General features: G+C 34.3%; 1 protein-coding gene across 1 annotated transcript in view; it reads left to right on the forward strand.

Annotated features, from left to right (window-relative positions):
• The first annotated feature begins 5,795 nt into the window (after window positions 1-5,795).
• Window positions 5,796-22,210, forward strand: part of LOC120428100 (histone acetyltransferase KAT7-like) — a 29,274-nt gene continuing 12,859 nt past the window's right edge. Inside the window, exons 1-2 of the mRNA XM_039593084.1 lie at window positions 5,796-5,907; window positions 21,155-21,312. Coding sequence (XP_039449018.1) covers window positions 5,796-5,907; window positions 21,155-21,312 — 270 coding nt within the window. The remainder of the gene's footprint in view (window positions 5,908-21,154; window positions 21,313-22,210) is intronic.

Genomic DNA, 22,210 nt, shown 5'->3' on the forward strand with positions numbered 1-22,210 from the left:
GAGAAGGAGACCATTGTCATTGCTCGGTGTGAACACTTCCTATGCAACGACCTCGCCAAGTCCGGAAATGGGCTCCCCCACCCAAAAAGGGCCTCCCCCTCCACAAGAGTCTAAAATTGAATCAAACAAACAACCTTCCCCAGACTGAGAGGTAAGGCAAAAAGTCAACCAGACAACAGAAGGGTGAGGTTAGGGCCACCCTTTCGGGGTGGGTGGTGCAGTTCATTGAACTCGGATGCTGCTGCAGTTTTGCCGGCCAGACCGGAACATAGGAAGTGGCGCGCGGCACGATGCTCCCATAGTTCATCATCGCCGGCGTCGTCGTCATGGTCCCGGTTCTGGTTGTCCCGGGACCGGTGCTCTGCAGAATGTAACACCATGTAATACTCTTGCTCTGCGCAGCTTCCTATGTACTCCATAGTTTTCCTGAACTTGCTCAAAACCCGGCAACAGTCTTGGCGCGCGCGTTGATCCGGGAGACTATTTCGCGGAATGTAATAAAATCTAGTTCTCTGGTTGTATCAGGAAGCGGGTCCCGGGGCTGGGGGACTCATACAATTGCACACGCGATGTGGTCGTAGACATTGCAATGAACAAGCTTACTCAAACACACGCAATTATTTTGTTGGGTTGCTGGTCAGGGTTTGGGCATTTGTTGGGAAATATTTCCTTCAGACTCAGTCTGGAGTACAAATGTTGTATTACAATATTAAAATAAGATGTTTTCCCAAAGTATTTGCAATCAAAAGTTAAAATTAAATCCCTTGCATAAAATGAGACGATTATCCAACATTTCTATGCATCTCTGAGGCATTATTGTGTCTAAATGGTTAGACATTTTATTCGAAAAAGGTGATAAGAACTTCGTGCCACAAAATGTTTTTAAAACTGTCGGCAGTTTAAAAGTTTAATACTTATATGTAAAGCAGAACTTGGAAAAACTCATTTACCTAAAATAAAGCTTTTTATGAAGGTTTAATTCGACCCAGACAAGAAATTTCAAATAATTACAAAACCTAATATTGAATGTTTGTCCCTTTTAAAATGTTTGTCTTGATTTAAAAAATATAAATATTTTTTTCGAAAGGATCATAAAATTTTACGAATGTTTCATATTTTAACATTTAACATCGGACCAGTAGTTGCAAAGATATCGACATTCAAAAAGGTGGGTTGTTTGGGTGGGACTTGAAAAACTTCAATTTTCCTATTTTTAAATCTTTACATGGCCATATCTCAACAACTAAAGGTCATATTAACAAAGTTAAAAAAAGCAAAATAAAGAGAATTTTCTCAGTTTTTTTTAGATATTTTTTTTCAAATGTGAGCAAACATAGGCACTAACTCAAAAAAATGATTAACTGCGACTATTTTTAAAAAAATGTTACCTAAAAACTAACTTAATCCACCTATGTGGTTGATGCATTCGTCACTACTACCTAAAAAAAATTAAAAAAAATGATCCTGGAATATATTTCATCTGCATTCTTAATTCTCTGGAAAGTACGTCATAACTTAAACAAAAGGTCGGTTGATGGATCTGGAAATCGCATGCAAACAAATAAAGGAGATCCAGCTTTAAAACATACATAAATATTACTTAAGTGGTGTCATAGCTTGAGACAGAGTAGCCAGATCTTGAATGTTTTGGACTTGTTGGAAAGGTCTTTCAATTACCTAACCAACGATGTGTAACATGATGGTATTTGAATCAATTTCTGACCGAGCAATTCCAGCCCAAAACAGGAATTTTTTAGGTACTTTTTTCTCGACCCTCTCCATTTTCAATGAAACTTTGTAGACATGTTATCCTAGGCATATTTAAGCCATTTTTGTGTATATGGAGCCAGTTACACTCGATAATGACATTTGAGAAGGGTGTAGGTGTTTTAAATATTTTTGTATTTCGTAATTTAAATATCGCTGTATCTCCAAGCCGTTGCATCGGATCAAAAAGTGGTCAAAAACAAACTTGGAAGAAGTTTGACGGACTTTCCGAAAAAAAATACACTGCAAGAAAAAAAAACACACCACTTTTATGAGATTTTTTGATTTTTAAGTTTAAAAGTCAAATTTGAAGGTGAGCCCATGCCCATTTTTTTTCGTTCAAAATTTTTGTGAAAATAGCCTAAGATGTTACAATAAGACTCACGAAAAATGCAGGATGGAGCAACTCACCTAAAAAAAAACATTTACTGAAACTGTTTTTTTTTCAAAAGTGCTCTAAACGTGAAGAAAAAAAGCTATTTTACTATCCAGGTTACTATACTACACTGAAAAAATATTATGTTTTCAGTTATGAGCAATGTAATTAGCTTATATCTGTAAGCCCATACATCCAATTGAAATGTGGTCAAAGACAAACTTATGGGAAATTGGACGAGCTTTCCGTTAAACATATTTTCGAGACTGAAAAATTAAGTCTGTCATATAGAAATTGCCAAAAACCATCAAAAAACCTATTTTTTCAACATTTTTATTTTTAAAACCGCTGTAACTTCACCAGGATTTGTCTTAGGACAATGGTCAATATGAAGACTTTTATGTAAAATTGTCTGGAAAATCGACTCTCGTGTTCGGTTTTTGAAAATTTTGACGTTTAGAGCACTTTTGAAAAAAACAGTTTCAGTAAATGATTTTTGTATTTTTTTAGGTGAGTTGCTCCATCCTGCATTTTTCGTGAGTCTTTTTGTAACATCTTAGGCTATTTTCACAAAAATTTTGAACGAAAAAAAATCGTGGGCTCACCTTCAAATTTGACTTTAAAACTTAAAAATCAAAAAATCTCATAAAAGTTGTGTGTTTTTTTCTATAATGTATTTTTTTCGGAAAGCCCGTAAAATTTCCTACAAGTTTACCTTTGACCACTTGTTGATACGATGCAACGGCTTGGAGATACAGCTATATTTACGAAATACAAAATTATTTAAAACACCTACGCCCTTCTCAAATGTCATTATCGAGTGTAACTGGCTCCATATACACAAAAAGGCTTATATATGCCTAGGATAACATGTCTACAAAATTTCATTGAAATCGGAGAGGGTCGGGTACAACCGATTTCCTATTTGACATGGAATTGCTCGACCATCCCGACTTATGAGAAAAACTATTTTTTATGCCGAAGTCGAATGCAACCAGTTTTGGTCAAATCGGTTCAGCCAGTGCCGAGAAATATGAGCTAGTTTGTTAGTCACATAAATACATACACACACACACACATACACAAACATTTGTTCAGTTTTCGATTCTGAGTCGATATGTACACATGAAGGTGGGTCTACGAACTTTTTATGAAAAGTTCATTTTTAAGCAGGATTATAGCCTTACCTCAGTGAGGAAGGCAAAATGGCTATAACTTGAAAACAGTGCACTTGATCATAATTTCACTGAAGTACTTTTAGATTGCAAGTTAGATTTTACATCTACAAATGAAGTTAACAAATTTTTGCGACCAATATTTCGCTTTTTTTTTTGAAAAAATCAATATTGATTCATAACTCAGTCAAAGATTTTATGTCCTTTCTGGAAATTTCTGAAATGTTGGCATTTGATGGTCCCTAAAACATATCAAAAACCTGATTTAATATCACCAGAGGTGAAATAGAGCCTTTCTTACAAAATGATGAAACTCCGACAAATATATTGGAGCAATTAATTTTTCAGAAACAAAATGATACCACCCAGTGAGAATTTGACCTAAAGCTTCGAATATTTTTAGGCTAAACCTCGAATACCATTTTTTAAATTTCAGAGGTACTTTATGGGTCGCAAGGTATTAACATTTAATTAAGAAAAACATATTGGATTGACATTACAGTCGACTCTCTGGTTGTCAATATCCAAGGGACCGTCGAGGAAGAGAATCATCAGTTTACAGAACGATGCAAAATGAAGACTCGATTGATTTTTTTTTCTTGATACCCAGCTATGGGAGAGAATCATGACAACGTCCATCAAACAAAAACAAACTAATGTCAAACACCCTTCAAAGTTTCGTTTCGCTAAGAAAAATGTCTATGCAAGGCATGAGAAAGTGAAATTATTGACAACCGGAAGAGATTTTTAAAGCAAACAGAATTCAAGGGACCGTCGAGGAAGAGATCCTTCAAGCAAGGGCAAATATCGAGGAATGAAGATAATTGAAGTATGCAGATTGAAGGGACTGAAGAATTCATCGATAGATGGAGAATTATTGATATCGAGAAGATCGACAGCCAGAGAGTCGACTGTATTAGAAAAATATAAAGGGTACTCAGTCTTTAATGTAAGTCTATGATTAACCTAAAAAAATATGTATCGCTATTGCACTTTGTCGATCAATTATGAGAATCCCAAAAGAACACTTTCACGCTCAGCGTAAAACGTGCAGCGTAAATGTGCTGGCGTTTATGCTTCGCCTTGACGACTTGTCTATCTTTCGAGCGAGAACGTGCCGGGACATCCATTTTGATGTTCAGTATATGATTCTGTATAAAACCAAAAAAATTATAGGAAAAAATAGGGTAAAAATAATACGAAAAACACTAATATGACTATATCTCTGGAAATACATTTTGGAAAGCTCCAAATTTTGGGCCCAAGCAGTTTATGGCGCATGTTTTCGAATGGCTTTTTGTTTGAAACTGAATTCTTTTAATTTGATAGTGTTATCTGTAAAATAGTCCGAAAAATACCTCTAAAAATGGCTTTGACCACATTTATTGGTCGAAAATTGTGAATCGAAAAATAAAATGTTCGTCTTCGACCCCATGGCTACAAATCTGAAACATAAAAATTGTGGGTTTTACGAGCGGTTTTCCAATGATGGAAGACACAAATCAGCAAAAGAGCTCTCAAAAATCAGACTTTGAGTTCCGGGTTTCGGGCCAAAATTCAATCGAAAGAGGGCATTTTAACCTTCAATTCAGTAATAGGCTTTTTTCTGGGACGACTCTTAGCCGCACACGATTTTTTTAAGATTTCTGAAAACAGCAAACCTTAAACCTTTCTTTTGTAAGAAAGGAAAAAATAATAAAAATGTGTTTTTTTTGCAAATCATTTTGTAGTGACAAAAAGTGAATTAAAAAATCACCAAAAAAAACTTATCGTGTGTTTTTTTTAGTGTAGTCTTTATCCATAACTACAATTTTGCCGATAACACCAATTCGATAAAAAAAAATCTTCAAAAGATTCAGATTTTTGATTTTTTTGAATTTACATGGACAGCTGCCAAATTTGCATGGAAAATTATCTGAACAATCTAATGATGCGAAATGGCTTCTTTTGGCATACCGGAGGAGAAAGAATTGATTAGCTTTGACAAAAAAGCAAAATTTAAATAATATCATCAAAAAAAGAAATTTTTGTTTTGAACTTTACAGATGCTTTGTTCAGCGATCAGATATTGCTCGGAATGTTCGTATCCTATTCTAAATTTTTATTTTCATGTATAAATTGTATTGAAATGGAACAATTTTCCCGGCCGTTGACCACCGATGACGACAAAAATCAGCTGCCTCAGAGGAATGGGCTTTTCCCTTGCACAAAACAACGAGCAGGGAAAACCGGAACTCACTGACACTAGCATCGTTCCGCTGGCGTTTTGTATGCAACCTGTAAAATTCACTTCCTCCCAAGTGAGAGTTCCTCCGGTTGATGGCGTGGTGTAAACCGGGAAAATGCACTCTCACTTCTGCTTTCCTAGTGTTGAGGTTCTCACACATACTTGCAAATGACGGAGTCATGGGCCTTTTTTTATGGCGGCGGGCCATTATACACCCAGACAGGATAACGACACTGAGTGCGTTCGCTGGATGTGTTTGTATGTGTTCGGAACATATTTCCGCAACACAGACGTCAACAATCTGTTGTACATACGCTACACTACCACCACCACCACCACAATCGAGGAGTACGAGTCGTTGGGTCGGCTTTTCCAGGAAAAAGCGTAAAGGGCGCCTCACCGACGTTGCGCATTATTGGGCTAGGTTCGGGTTTTCCACCCTCCGGCCCACATGACTCCCGCGGGGCGGACAGTCGGGAATCACCGTCGGGGCTTGGGAATGGGTTCACTCACCAGCAACAAAAAAAAAAAAGGAATCCCTAGCGTCGTTCATCACCGCCGTGCGTCGCGCCATGTTGCCGGGTTGTCTCCGCTGGCGTCGCGACGGCCTGGCTGGTCCTGGGAGGATTCGGAATGTCTCTGTCTGTCTGGCTGCTCGGAATGGTGACGGTCGGTGGTGTGGTGGCACAAGAGTGACAACCAGTCGACGACCGGGGAAAATCCATATCCGCGGCGGTGTAATGATCTTCAACCGTTGGAGCTGGGTCCTTGGAAATGATCTGTAAATGTTTGTTTTTGTGACCTTTTTTATGAAATGACATTTTTTAACAATAGAAATCAAAGTGAACTAAGCGAATTTGCTTTTAAATATAAATGTTAAAAAGTGTCATTGTCTCGGAATTAAAAAGTCGATGTTCGTTAATATAACACCTAAATTCCCATGCTCGAGAAAAAGCATATTCGGGCTGCAAATTTGAATTTAAAACTTACAGACTTGCGAATCCATCATGATGTTCAATGTTCATTATGTTTACAAAGAAATTAATGAATTTATTTAATTAATTAACAGTTGGTTTAGACTAAAATATAAACTGTCATTTATAAAATTTTATATCTGAATTGTACATCTAGAAAAAAAATCTGTTGGAAAAATTGTATGAAATGGTTGAAAATAAGGTCACATATTGGTTATCATCTATTTTTTTTATTTAAAAAAAAAAATTGATAACGAATCAGTGACCTTAAACACCGTTTTCCGAAATAATCCTTCTTTGCAAACAAAAAAAAAACAAACACGTGAAAAGTTTTTTTAATTTTTTTTCTTTAAATCGCGAAAACTCGTGATGGTTATAAGAATCTATCTTATAATATAAAATTGTTAAGATAAACAGAAGGTTTGCTTTATTTCGCATTGCCAATTTCGCTGTTTCTAGTAAATGATTTATTTAAGTTTGAGATTTTTATTAACTTTTATGCAAAATTGTCTGGGGAACACGACGGTGATAACATAAACTGAAAATAACAAAGATAGGCAATGGGTCAAAACCACATTTTAAAACAAAAAGTGTAAAAAATAATATTGGGTGCATTTAAGCGTAAAATATTATTTTTATTGAATTCCTTTCCTATGAAATACAATTTGTAGAAAATATTTTGCTGCTTGGTTCAAATAAAAAAATAACAAAAATTGGCAAAATTATAAAAACAAAATTACCAAAAATACCAAATTTACCAACTTTAACGAATTCACCAAATAAACCAAATTTACCAAATTTGATTTTCTTCCAAATTTAACAAAATTTACCAAATTAAAAAAAAATCACCAAATTCACCACAGTTTCCAAATCTAAAAAATTTACCAAATTTACCAACCTCACTAAATTAACCAAATGAATAAAATTTTATTAATTTTACAAATTTTACAAATTTTACAAATTTTACAAATTTTACAAATTTTACAAATTTTACAAATTTTACAAATTTTACAAATTTTACAAATTTTACAAATTTTACAAATTTTACAAATTTTACAAATTTTACAAATTTAAAAAAAAAATACAAATTTTACAAATTTTACGAATTTTAAAAATTTTACAAATTTTACAAATTTTACGAATTTTACAAATTTTACAAATTTCACAAATTTTACAAATTTTACAAATTTTACAAATTTTACAAATTTTACAAATTTTACAAATTTTACAAATTTTACAAATTTTACAAATTTTACAAATTTTACAAATTTTACAAATTTTACAAATTTTACAAATTTTACAAATTTTACAAATTTTACAAATTTTACAAATTTTACAAATTTTACAAATTTTACAAATTTTACAAATTTTACAAATTTTACAAATTTTACAAATTTTACAAATTTTACAAATTTTACAAATTTTACAAATTTTACAAATTTTACAAATTTTACAAATTTTACAAATTTTACAAATTTTACAAATTTTACAAATTTTACAAATTTTACAAATTTTACAAATTTTACAAATTTTACAAATTTTACAAATTTTACAAATTTTACAAATTTTACAAATTTTACAAATTTTACAAATTTTACAAATTTTACAAATTTTACAAATTTTACAAATTTTACAAATTTTACAAATTTTACAAATTTTACAAATTTTACAAATTTTACAAATTTTACAAATTTTACAAATTTTACAAATTTTACAAATTTTACAAATTTTACAAATTTTACAAATTTTACAAATTTTACAAATTTTACAAATTTTACAAATTTTACAAATTTTACAAATTTTACAAATTTTACAAATTTTACAAATTTTACAAATTTTACAAATTTTACAAATTTTACAAATTTTACAAATTTTACAAATATTACAAATTTTACAAATTTTACAAATTTTACAAAGTTACTTTGAAAAACAAATTTTGCCCATGGCTTTTCGGGCCAACGTCGAAGGGGGTAGGGGAGACAAAAACTTTTAAGAAAATGAGTACCAGCCAAATTTCGAGAAATTACAAAAATAACAAAAAAAAATACACAAATTACGAGAAAATTGACAAAAACTTACGAAAGTGACAAACAATCTAAAGTGACAAAACTATAAAAAACTTATTAAAACAAAATTAACCAAGGTGACAAAAAATTACAAAAAAGTTGATGAAAACAAAATAAAGCACAAAAAATGATAAAAGCTGCTATAAATATGACCTTTTTGGCTTAGGCCGTTCCAAATACTTTTCAAAGTTTTTTGCGATGATGAATATTTTTAGCATGATTCCGCATAACAAACTTTAACGTTGATTTCAAAATTTCTTTGTTTTTGACCAAAGAAAATTTTAGTTCATTCTTTTTCTTCCCTCCTTCAAATCTTTCTCAACAATTAAAATAAATAATAATTTTCGTAAATACATTGAAATTTTGTTATTTCCGACAGTAAATTGCTTTTTTGTTGTATAAAATATTTTGTGATACTACTTGTTTAATTTTTTGAAAATCGTCCCCCCCCCCTCCCCTCAATCGTTTCTCACAAATATTATTTAATTCAAAATCTGAAAGAAATGCAAAGTTTACCACTCTGTTCAAACACTTGAAGCTGTAAGCAAAATGGCTGCATAATTTATGCACATAATTGTTATTGTTGGCAGGGACGACTGTGACGAAATCTTTTCGATGGTAGAAATGTACAGTTCAGGCATCAATACTGCGTTTATTTTGCATATCAACAAAGATCTTATGAGGTAGAGTGAATGCACCTATTTTGAAACAAAACCAAAGAAGATGGACTCAAGTCTGAATTATAAACCTCACATCACTTCATATGCGTCCTTTAAAACAACAACAAAAAGCGCACATATTGGAAAACATCCCCTGCCAAAACAACAATGACATTCGGTGCCGTTGGCGTTGTTGGGAAGCAAAACCGAACTGGCGAAAATGTTAAACAAACGTCACAACAATGGCATGACGCTGCTGATGATGACGCGCGATACGCACCACGCACCAGCCAGCATCCCACCCACTCCAGAGATGTCTGGTCTGCGATGCTGTGATTTAGGGGATGGAAAATTCTGCGATGCCACGAGAGGGAAAATCGATTCCTGTGTGGGTGTGAGTTGGGGTTTGGGAGTTTGAGTTTTGTGATGAATGGGTCTGGAAATTTGGTTTCTAGTAGACAGTTTCTTGCGGGTTCGATTTTCTAATTTTTTGATGGTATATTTATTTAGGTAATTAATAAATATAATACTGATGTTCTATTGAATACAAGTACGAAAATTGTGCAAAAACTGTTCTAATTGATCACTAAATTATCCAAACAAAAAACGTCACAAATTGTGCACCTGAGTCCTGCTCAAATGACTGTCATATCGTTTGCATAATTACATTAAGCAAAAAGTACCTGACTTCAAAGTAACAACTAACAACCGGCAATCAAGTAATTACAATCTTTGACGAAGTCGCAAAAGAAAACACAAGGTGACACCCGCTCGTAAATTTTCCCCTCACCCTTCCTGACAGAACGCAGAAAAGTTCCATAAATTTTCACATTTCGCAAATTCGTCTTAATGAAGTTGACGCGCATCCAATATATTTTGCGCAACCTCCTTAATTGGAAAGTGACGTTTGGTTTCCAAAAACCGTTGCCGCCTGCACGAAGGAAGCAACGTTTTTTTTAAGTCATGTGAAATCATTCTTAAGCAGCTCAAACCCTCCGTTCTCCCCTCGAGGGGAAAGCCAATGACCGTCCTTCCAAATTTGGTTGCGTTTTTTTGCTTAAAAGTTGCTGGGGTGCAATTGAAGGCGAGGCGCCACGCTTAAATTGTATTATTCAAATGAGGTTGAACTTCTTTGGGAAAGTTGATTTCTTTCTGGTCACGGAGGACGGCATGGCATTTGGGCTTGGACTCGTTGCGTTTTAATCGCTTCATACACATTGGCCACAAGTCACAACTCACAGCTGTTTCGGGGAAGAAGAAATGGTGCACACGGACTGTCTGCCAAGCAGTGGTGTTTGCACCGTAAATTTTGATTAAATCGGGTTTAAAATGATCTAAGTATAATTGAAGCGAAATAAACGTTAAGAAGATAAAATTATTAAAAGAATTCATTTTAACAAACAATTTACTGTCTAATAATAAAAGCAACTAAAACAACAGTGAAATAAATTACACAAAAAAAATACAAAGAAAATTGAGAATAGCACGAAATTAAACCGAAGCAAAATTAAATAAATAATAATAAAGTACGAATAACTGAAAATTTAGTTTAAAAAAAAGCTAGATTTTTTTTAAGTGTCCAATAAATCAAAATATGAACAAAACAGCCCAGACTAAATGAACACGAACAAAAACAAATTTTTGTTTTTTTTTTCTGGTTTTAATATCAAATTCGAGTTATGCGACCCCATTCTAGTCAAATTTGAATAGCTGAATGCTTATTAAATAATAGAATGCATTTTTTTAATATTTCATCACCGCCATTTCGGCTTCCATTATTTTGCTTGAAAATTCAAAATCACATTAGAGTAGTTTTGAGGTCATACTTAAGCCCAACAATTAAAAATTCGACAGCTAAAAAAATGTGTTTCGTGATTGGATAATCCTGAGTGAAATTTTTCTGAGGCCTTCGGAAAATCGATTCTAAACTGTACAACAAAACAAAAATTAAAACAATCAAAACATTAGCTTTTTTACAAAAAACCGAACCCTAAAACAAAAGCAAAGTGAATTCAAAAGAAAAAAAATGATAAAACTATAAACTTTCAAAATAAAACTAAGTTAAAAAAAAATAAATAAATTTCAGCAGAATTTACACAAAATAAAAGAAGATTGACCACAAAATAAAACAAAACAAAAATAAAACTAAAACTAAACAATAGTAAAACATAAGCAGGTAAAGAATAACAAAACAAAATATAAGCTGAATTTGAAAAAAAAACTAAATGAAGCAATATTAGCAAAACAATAAATAATATCGTTAAAAAAAACCATATAAAATGAAGCAAATGCAAACGAGACGCAACATCAAATACAAATATACAAAAAGTAATACTGAATAGTTGCGATATAAAAGAAAAATTAAAACAAAAGCAAACATAAAACGTAAAAATAATTAAAGGAGGATTGATCACAGAAGAGTAAAAATATAAAAAAATAGTAAAAACAAAGCAAAAGAAGAACAAAAAAATCCAAACAGACATAATTAGGCCAATATTTTTTACAGTTTTTGTCCCTCGGCTCTGGCCGGGGTCGAGGGGGGCGAAAAAATAAATATTAAAATAACAAGCCATTGTTTTGACATTGACATGGAAAAAGTGTTTTAAAATGTCTTTTACACTAGTTCAGTTGTTTTGCTATCATTAGTTATTAAAAAAATGGAAGATTTGACGAAAACAATAAAATTAGCGATTTAAAACTTTTTGCGATACCAAACATCGAAAATTTACTAAAAAATCAAGACATTTTCAAGTGAATCCAAACATGCTAAAATGATTCTAAATGCAGAGGAATGCTTTTTTAATTGATTTCAGCTTAAATTTACACAGAAATTTTCAAGTTGGGTAATTCTCCGCCAACTCACACAGCAGTTGCCCCGACCCCTCTTCGATTTGCGTGAAACTTTGTCCTAAGGGGTAACTTTTGTCCCTGATCACGAATTCGAGGTCCGTTTTTTGATATCTCGTGACGGAGGGGCGGTACGACCCCTTCCATTTTTGAACATGCGAAAAAAGAGGTGTTTTTCAATAATTTGCAGCCTGAAACGGTGATGAGATAGAAATTTGGTGTCAAAGGGACTATGTAAAATTAGACGCCCGATTTGATGGCGTACTCAGAATTCCGAAAAAACGTATTTTTCATCGAAAAAAACACTAAAAAAGTTTTAAAAATTCTCCCATTTTCCGTTACTCGACTGTAAAAATTTTGGAATATGTCATTTTATGGGAAATTTAATGTACTTTTCGAATCTACATTGTCCCAGAAGGGTCATTTTTTCATTTAGAACAAAATTTTTCATTTTAAAATTTCGTGTTTTTTCTAACTTTGCAGGGTTATTTTTTAGAATGTAACAATGTTGTACAAAGTTGTAGAGCAGACAATTACAAAAATTTTGATGTATAGACATAAGAAGTTTGCTTATATATCACGAGTTATCGCGATTTTACGAAAAAAAGTTTTGAAAAAGTTGGTCGTCATCGATCATGGCCATAGGCGTCATCCATAAAGTACGTCACGCTCTAGGGGGTAGGGGGAGGGGGTGTGGGGTGGTCGCAAGCGTGACAAAGTGTGACAAGGGGGAGAGGGGGGGTCCGTGAGACCGTGACGTCACGCTAGACTTTTTCCTGAATACTGAAAATTCAGTCAAAGAATATGTCTAAAAAAAGTTTTTTTAAATAAAATTTACTCATAATTTAAACACAACACAAGGCTTTAAGAAACAGAGTTTTCGATGATAGATTTAATATGCTTAAATCATTAGATTTTCAAAAAACTGTTGATGGTGATTTCTATCACTACACGTTCAACAAAATAAAAATAAAAATCTAAACACAACCTGTAAAATTAAAAACTTTCTCGATTGAACTCCGAATTTATAAATAACCCTATTTATACACAGAAAAAAAAATCATGGTAATATTACATCTGGGAAGTGGTCATTTTTTATGTCAGAAAAAATGTGTAATTTTACCTCTAAAAATGTGTAATTTTACATCTTTTCTGGTGTAATGTCGCGTTTTCAGTCTAAATTGTGGTAAAATTACATCATGTAAGAGGTAATATTCAACCATCCAAAATTAAAGCTTCAAAATTTACACAATTTTTTTCTGTGTAAATCATGTAATAGGTTTTTATGAAAAAAAAATAAATCATGTAATAATTATTTAAAAAATCAATATGGGGGAGGGGAAGTCTACAGAATGTGACGTACTTTTCGAAGGGGGGTTGGAACCAGCGTGACAAAGTGTGACATAGGGGGGAGGGGGGGTTGATTTTGGCCGATTTTAGCGTGACATACTTTATGGATGACGCCATACATGGTCACCCGCGACAGACACGGACGACGAAACAAAGATAAACGCAAAAAGTAACTTTTTCAAAACTTTTTTTCGTAAAATCGCGATAACTCGTGATGTTTATAAGCAAACCCCTTATGTCTATATATCAAAATTTTTGTAATTGTCTGCTCTACAACTTTGTAGAACATTGTTACACTCTAAAAATAACCCTGCAAAGTTAGAAAACACGAAATTTTAAAATGAAAAATTTTGTTCTAAATGAAAAAATGACCCTTCTGGGACAATGTAGATTCGAAAAGTACATTAAATTTCCCATAAAATGACATATTCCAAAATTTTTACAGTCGAGTAACGGAAAATGGGAGAATTTTTAAAACTTTTTTAGTGTTTTTTTCGATGAAAAATACGTTTTTTCGGAATTCTGAGTACGCCATCAAATCGGGCGTCTAATTTTACATAGTCCCTTTGACACCAAATTTCTATCTCATCACCGTTTCAGGCTGCAAATTATTAAAAAACACCTCTTTTTTCGCATGTTCAAAAATGGAAGGGGTCGTACCGCCCCTCCGTAACGAGATATCAAAAAACGGACCTCGGATTCGTGATCAGGGATAAAAGTTACCCCTTAGGACAAAGTTTCACGCAAATCGAAGAGAGGTCGGGGCAACTTTTCCCGATTTCGTGTGAGTTGGTAGAGATTTACCCAGTTAAAAAAAAAAACTATTTTTTTGCCTTCTGATTTTTCGAGCCAATTTTGAAGGGGGGGAGACAAAATCTTTAAATAAAATTTGTTCCAGCCTAATTGCTTAAATTGAAAAAAAAAAAACTGTACGAAGAAAAATAAAAGAAAAATTAAATAAAAAAGCAAATGCAAAAAAAAACATTTAAAAAAATATTTGAATTTATTAAGAACGAATAAAATCACAATTAAAAAAAGAAATATGCAAAAAAAAAAACAAATTAATAAACTACGAGCAAAAATTGGCGAATAGAACAAAAATCCAAAACATAAAAAAACTTTAATAGAGAAACAGAAACAAAATAGTAGTAAATGAAAAATGAGAGCAAACTAAATGCTTTCGAAATGAAGCAAAATAATTGAAAAAAAAGTTGAAATCAAGCAGAAATAGCGCAAACTTTAAATTTCATCATAGAAACCCGATAACATAATAGAAACATACCAAAAGTGCAACAAAAAATAAACAAATTAATGTCAAATAAAAAGCAAAAAATTGAAAACAAATCAAGCGGAAGCAAATTTATAGCACAATCCAAAAATAAACCAAAAATAAAAAAAAACATCTGAATAATACTACACTCAAAAAAAAATACACAAAAAATAAATGAACAATAAACTGAAAACAAACAAACAATTTAAAGCTACAAAATGAAAGCAAATTTGGAAAAATAAAAGGTTTTACAAAATCACAACGAAAGATTACTGTAAGCAAAACAAAACACCAAATTTAAGCAAAATGAAAAAATATATGCAAAAAAAAAAACAAATTGAAAACTTTAAACAATTACTAATTGACTATTTGTCGGTAGGACAGTTTTTGTAGTTAGGGTTATAAATGGCATTTTTTTTAAATAAGCCGGAATAAAAAAATATATATAAAGGCAATATTAAAGCAATCAAAACAATTTAGCTTACCAGAATTTAAAAAAAAATGAATTTGAACAAAATTTATAAAAATTAAACCAGAGTGGAGTTAATCGCATGCCAAATAAAAAGAAAACAAAAATGGCAAAAATAAAAACCAAAATAAAAAATAAATAAATAAGAAACATCACTTCTTTTAATCATAAAGTATTAAATTACTGGTAATATTTAACAAAAAATGTGAAAAAAGAAAAAAACAAAAAAAATCAATAAAAAGTGAAGCAATTCGTACCCAACCCAACCTATAATAACAAAAAAAAAAGACAAAATGGGAACCTCCGGTCCCGGTCTCCCGCGCTGCTCTCGGAACGAAAATGGTATGCAAATTGCAGGCTTCTTTTAAGAGCTGATTAAAATCGGACTAATTAATCACTCAATCGCCTCCTTGACTCGCGACGAAACGCACACTCACACCGGCAAGTGAAATAATACCCGAGAGTGAAAAGGGTTGAAAAATGATGAAACTCTGAAACGTAAAAAATGAAGCAATTTCCCAACCAAGGTGTTTACGGCGGGGGGCTACTTAAGCCGTAAAAGGTGCAACCAGCCCGTGCTAAATAGGTTTATTTGTTTCATTAATCGAAGATTGCACGGGAACGAAATTTCCAACTTTTTCCAATTTCGAGCTGTTGTTATTCACCGGTCGACATTCACCTTTCCACGGTTGAACTTTGTCTGGAAGACCGTTTTGCGTCTAATCTAATCTAATCTAATCTAACACAAACGCAGCCAGTCCGATGAAAGCATGCTGGAAAGTCTTGTGATTAGATTACGCCCCAAGCACTTTTCTTGTCAATATTAATAATTGCATTACATCCGAGAACACCCGAAAATGTAATACAAATATTAAAACGGCCAGCCCTACTGCGTTGTGTTTACCGCAGAGAGGATTCTGAGAACGGATCACATTTCACAGAATCTACAGGGGAGGAAGGATGCGTGGACATACCGTGCCAAACGCTCCGAATCAGTTTTGATGTGGTGTGTTTTGTGTGTGCAATTTTTGTAAGTGTCGTGAGTTTTCGCAATTCGATTATATATGGTATGGGGGAATGATAAGAAAAAGGAATAGGGTAAAGAATTATATAGAAATTAAAATAAATTATATAGTGAACAGATAAATACATATAAGCAATAAATTTAAAGATGATTCCAGGAAGCTGTAAAATGAATAACAATTTTTTAAGCACAATCACTCCAGATGGTTCTATTGCTGATTTTTAAGTGTCATGGGTTTATGAAAAGTAGGAAAAAGGAAAGGAAAATAGGAGAAGGAATTATATAGAAATATAAAGAAATTTTATGGTGTACAGATAAATATAGATACAGTGGACTCTCTGGCTGTCGATCTTCTCGATATCAATATTGCTCCAGCTGTCAATAAATTTTTCAGTCCCTTCAAATAGATTGCTTTGATTTTTCGTTCTATAATTTGACAACTCCCGACGGTCCCTTTAATATCGACAACGAGAGAGTCCACTGTATATACAAATATAAGCAGTAAGCTTAAAGATGATTCCAGGAAGCTGTAAAATAAATAATATAATTTAAAGCGCAATGCTTTAAATGGTTCCATTGCTGATTTTGTTAGTGTCATGAGTTTATGTAGTTTGATCATATATGATATGGAGGAATGGTAGGATAAAGGAAGAGGAATGGAGTAAAGAATGAAATGGGAAATAAGGTAAAATATAGTGAATATAAAAATACATATGAGCAATAAATTTCAAGATGATTCTTGGAAGGATGGTAGGATGGAAAAAAATTGTATAAAGAATAAAATGAAAATATAAAATCATGTAGTGAATGAATAAAATCATATAAGCAGTTCATTTAAAGTGATTCCACTGTCCATGTTCGCATAAATGCCCATATGCAAAAACAACAAGCTGAGAAAAACACGTTTGAAGTTTGTCCCTCACACGTGTTACGTGTTAAGTTTTCACCCAAAAACTGGATTTCCTCCTGATTTCTAGAACAAAGTACTGGATGTTGTAGGTTTTTCTGAAAGAGTACGCGATTTTGAACCGAACTTCATCAAAAACTCAAAAGCTATTAAAATGTACATGTGACATTTATGCGATCAGGGGTAGTCCAGGAAGTTGTAAAATAAATAACTATAATTTAATAATAAATCAGTTCCATAGGGTTTGTTCAAATATTACGTCCAGAGATTTTCGGGATTTCAGTCCCCCCCTCCCCCCTGTCACGCACTTTTCGTATACCTTAATATGGGCTGTTACAAATCTCAGACCCCCCCCCCCCTATTCATGAACGTAATTTTTGAACAAACCCATATGACAGTTAAACAAACAAAAATAAATACAATAAAAGTGCCTCGAATTGGCTTATAATCGTAGTGGCCCCGTTTAACTTTCATATGGAAATGCTATTCAGCATTATGCAAATTGAAATAAATTATATACTATAAATTTTAAAAGGGTAAAGATTACGGATGGACAAAGTAAATCCTGTTATTCAAGCATTCAATCGATTGACGAAAACTGTCCTACCAAGTGGCTAGAAAGACTGCGACTCAGAAAGCGCAAAACAAAAACCACAAATAAATAATGTGGGATCAATATTGCGCTGTTCCTGTACCACTGTCAGATGTGAGTGCCGTGAGTACCGTTGCGCATTATGTGAATGGTAGATTGAGTGACTCACACTCTAAAGCTCTCTTCGATCTGTCAAACTCTCGCGTGTTAAACTCACGAAACAGGGCGCCACTCTTCGGAGTTCGGAGCTGGACTCACATAAAGAGAGGCAAACATATTTCCATTTGGAAAACAGTAGGCTGTTTTAGAGGGGCCACAGACCCAAACAACCTGGAGCGAACTCACCGGAAACTTGGGCACACCATAATCCTGGCAGGTCACGTCGTCAATGATCCCGAGCAGACGGTAATAACAAAATTCATGCCATTTCAATAACAAATACTGTTAAAATAACAAAAAATGTTATGGATTCTTCTTTAAAAATCCATTTTTGCATAAGGGTTTAATAACAGTTAATGTTATCATAACAAAATTTGTTATTGGCCTGATATTGGTAGACAGCCAAAACAACTTTGCAATAACATTTTTTGTTATGGAAGAATACCTCCAACTGTTATTGGGATGATCGGATTAGTTGTTAAAATAACAAAAAATAATAACAAAGATTTGTTCGAAAAATAACTTAAAATGTGATTAGTCTGTTATTACAATAACAATCCAATAACAAAAAAATCATAACGACGAATAACAAATCTTGTTATAAATAACATAAAATGTTATTGGCCTAGTATTTTCAAATATCAGAAAATGTTATTCCCAAGTTATTACCGTCTGCTCGGGATGAATGATGATGATGATGACGACGCTGCAGCAGCATCCACCTGCCTGCTTCACATTCACACGTCCGTCATCGTCGTACCAAAAACACACAGCACTCTTTCTCTTCAAACCTTCACTCTGGGAGAGTAAAAATTCTGCCGAACAATTTTTCACACAGAACCGCAAATAAATCGCTCGAAAATCACAATAAAACAAACAATTTTACAAAAACTTCACTATCCCACAGTAGATCCCATCACTATCTCCCAGATTAACGATATATCTGGCCTTAAAACACCGTAAAACATCACAAAATAGTCAAAATTATTTCCTACGAAGCAAAACGCGACCGATGCCAACATGGCTGCCGAACTCTCCTTGTCTGGTAGACAGTTTTGCGTCAGACACAAACTCCGCGCGAGAGTGAGAGTCAGGTTACAGGGAACGTGACGTGACGTCGTCCATTTATCCCCCAGGGCACGCCAAGGCGGAAAATGCAACGGGTTGAGTCATGGGAGTAGACTCGAGTAGTAACTACTACTATTACATACTACTGAACATGGTGTCTACCTTTTAACAAAAAACCCAAGAAAAAAAATGTTTTACTTCCGATCCGACCAAGCTCCCGCGAGGTCGAGGGAAAAACCACGGTCACGTCGGGACCTCGTCGTCCCCTGAGGCAGTCCAGCCAAATGTCCTTCTACTAGGGGGGAGAGGTCGGATGATTCAGGAGTTTTTTGAACCCTCGACGCACTCACCGCAAGAACCTACCCCACCCTTGAATTTGGTTGGCCCCTAGGTGCATCGTTTTGATGACTGTTTGGTGGAGATTCACGGATTTGAGTTGAGTTGAGTTGAGTTGAGTTGAGTTGAGTTGAGTTGAGTTGAGTTGAGTTGAGTTGAGTTGAGTTGAGTTGAGTTGAGTTGAGTTGAGTTGAGTTGAGTTGAGTTGAGTTGAGTTGAGTTGAGTTGAGTTCAGTTCAGTTCAGTTCAGTTCAGTTCAGTTCAGTTCAGTTCAGTTCAGTTCAGTTCAGTTCAGTTCAGTTCAGTTCAGTTCAGTTCAGTTCAGTTCAGTTCAGTTCAGTTCAGTTCAGTTCAGTTCAGTTCAGTTCAGTTCAGTTCAGTTCAGTTCAGTTCAGTTCAGTTCAGTTCAGTTCAGTTCAGTTCAGTTCAGTTCAGTTCAGTTCAGTTCAGTTCAGTTCAGTTCAGTTCAGTTCAGTTCAGTTCAGTTCAGTTCAGTTCAGTTCAGTTCAGTTCAGTTCAGTTCAGTTCAGTTCAGTTCAGTTCAGTTCAGTTCAGTTCAGTTCAGTTCAGTTCAGTTCAGTTCAGTTCAGTTCAGTTCAGTTCAGTTCAGTTCAGTTCAGTTCAGTTCAGTTCAGTTCAGTTCAGTTCAGTTCAGTTCAGTTCAGTTCAGTTCAGTTCAGTTCAGTTCAGTTCAGTTCAGTTCAGTTCGGTTCAGTGTCTCCAAGAATCTTCCGCCCCAAAACTTCAAAGTTCTGACGTCATCCCGCGGAGTGCATCGCGTCGTTCTTTCTCCGGTGCTTAACCTCGGATGACGGTTATGGTCACATCAGCCAGAGTGCATGCTGAGCTCGAGCGCGCGCGCGCGCGTTTCGGAAATTTATTGCCCTTGGTCCCAGCAGCTCGCACGCATCTCTCAGCAAAGACTGCGCTGCAATATCTCGGGTTGTACGAATATGGGCAAAAGATACATATATTTCACGAAATTAACATTCTTTTCAGCTTCGCCGCCGTCGACGCCGCCGTTTTCTGCTTTTTTTTTTTGTTTCATTTTATGGTCGGGCGACACACTTACTCAGGTCAGACACCAACCCCCCTCCCCTTAACGTTTCGGAGTTTTAATAACTCTCCAAGATCCGTACCATTTGTGGTGGCGGTAATGCAGTTGCACTTAATCCAGCGTGAATTATGGTTTCCAATTTGGAGCGGTCGGCATTATGAAGCGGTTCAAGGGACACAAGCTGGAACAAGCAACTTGGGGTTCTAATGGGACCTGGTTACTCAATTTAAAACTGTACATGAGGTTTGGAGTTGAACTTGTTGTACTTATTATTATGAAAACGAGGAAAAACAAATCCTAGCTCTTATCACATTTTTTTTTTTAATTTATTTTGCTCATCAACAGTCTGCTACAATACGACAAAGAATTTCAAAAATGAACCCACCATATCTCACCAGCATCAAGTCACGTCACCGACCATCACGTGCCTTGGGACGTCGTCTGTGTCTTCAAATTCGTTACATTTTCTAAGCTGAAGTCGGACACCAGACACCAAATCCAATGACAAATCCCACGGGTTGGATGTTGTTCTATGGGTTTTCTTGATGGCTTTGAAACATTTGCAGCCGTTTAGCGCCAAAAATAACTTTCACCACACACTCCTTTGGCTTCACGGCCTGGTCGCGCGAATGTTTATACAATCTCGGTCGTCTAATGTATTTATGTTCGGTTTCCCAGCGTCTACGAGCGTCTCAAATCGCGTCGTCCGTTTGTAAAACTGGGTTAATGTTGGCTGATTAAGTGACATCATTTCTATCAAATTGAATTTATCAAATTGCAACAAATTAATTCTTACTAACAATTCGTTATACATTTTTTTTTGTTTTACAGGTTACCTGTTGACGCGAGTCGAGGGTAAAATTGGATCTCCCGAGAAGCCACTCTCCGATCTGGGTCTGATCTCGTACCGGTCCTACTGGAAGGACGTCCTGCTGGCGTACCTGTGCTCACGACCTGGGACGACGCTGAGCATCAAGGATATCTCTCAGGTAAGAAACTTAATTTCAAACTTAAGTCCATTTCCCATTCAACAAAAAAAAATATTGATAAATTGATAAATTGATAAATTGATAAATTGATAAATTGATAAATTGATAAATTGATAAATTGATAAATTGATAAATTGATAAATTGATAAATTGATAAATTGATATATTGATAAATTGATAAATTGATAAATTGATAAATTGATAAATTGATAAATTGATAAATTGATAAATTGATAAATTGATAAATTGATAAATTGATAAATTGATAAATTGATAAATTGATAAATTGATAAATTGATAAATTGATAAATTGATAAATTGATAAATTGATAAATTGGTAAATTGATAAATTGATAAACTGATAAATTGATCAAATAGTAAATTGCAGCGAAGACTCTTAGTTTCCTTGTCATAATAATGTTAATATATTTCTAATCTTCTAAACAAGGATTTTTAATGAGTTTCACTCCAAGATCCCATCCTCATGAGGGCAGCCAAGCTCATCACGAGTTCGTTTAACCGGTCAGCACATGTTGGCCAGTGCCCATCGACATCTGTCATGATTTTCAACGAAAAACTCAAATAAACAGAAACATAATCTGCCGAAAAAAACATCATCCTCCCGAGTAATGAGAGCGTTCCACTTTCCAGCCGTCCAAGCGTATTCGCATAAATGGCGATGATTACCGGTATTTGCTCGCCACGCAGAGGATTGCAGGCAAGACATGATCCGGTTTTTTTCATCCTCCCCGGACTGGACTGCTGGCGCGGATGATGATACTCATTATGTAGATAGGCGCAGTTGAAGGAGTTGCTGCAAAGCCCCCTTCTTTTGCTCTAATTTTAATGGCAATATTATCGGTTGCTTCAGGCGGTGGGACATAAGGTGATAATAGGC

The sequence above is a fragment of the Culex pipiens genome, chromosome 2, assembly GCF_016801865.2.
Source record: "Culex pipiens pallens isolate TS chromosome 2, TS_CPP_V2, whole genome shotgun sequence".
Taxonomy (NCBI): Eukaryota; Metazoa; Arthropoda; class Insecta; order Diptera; family Culicidae; genus Culex; species Culex pipiens.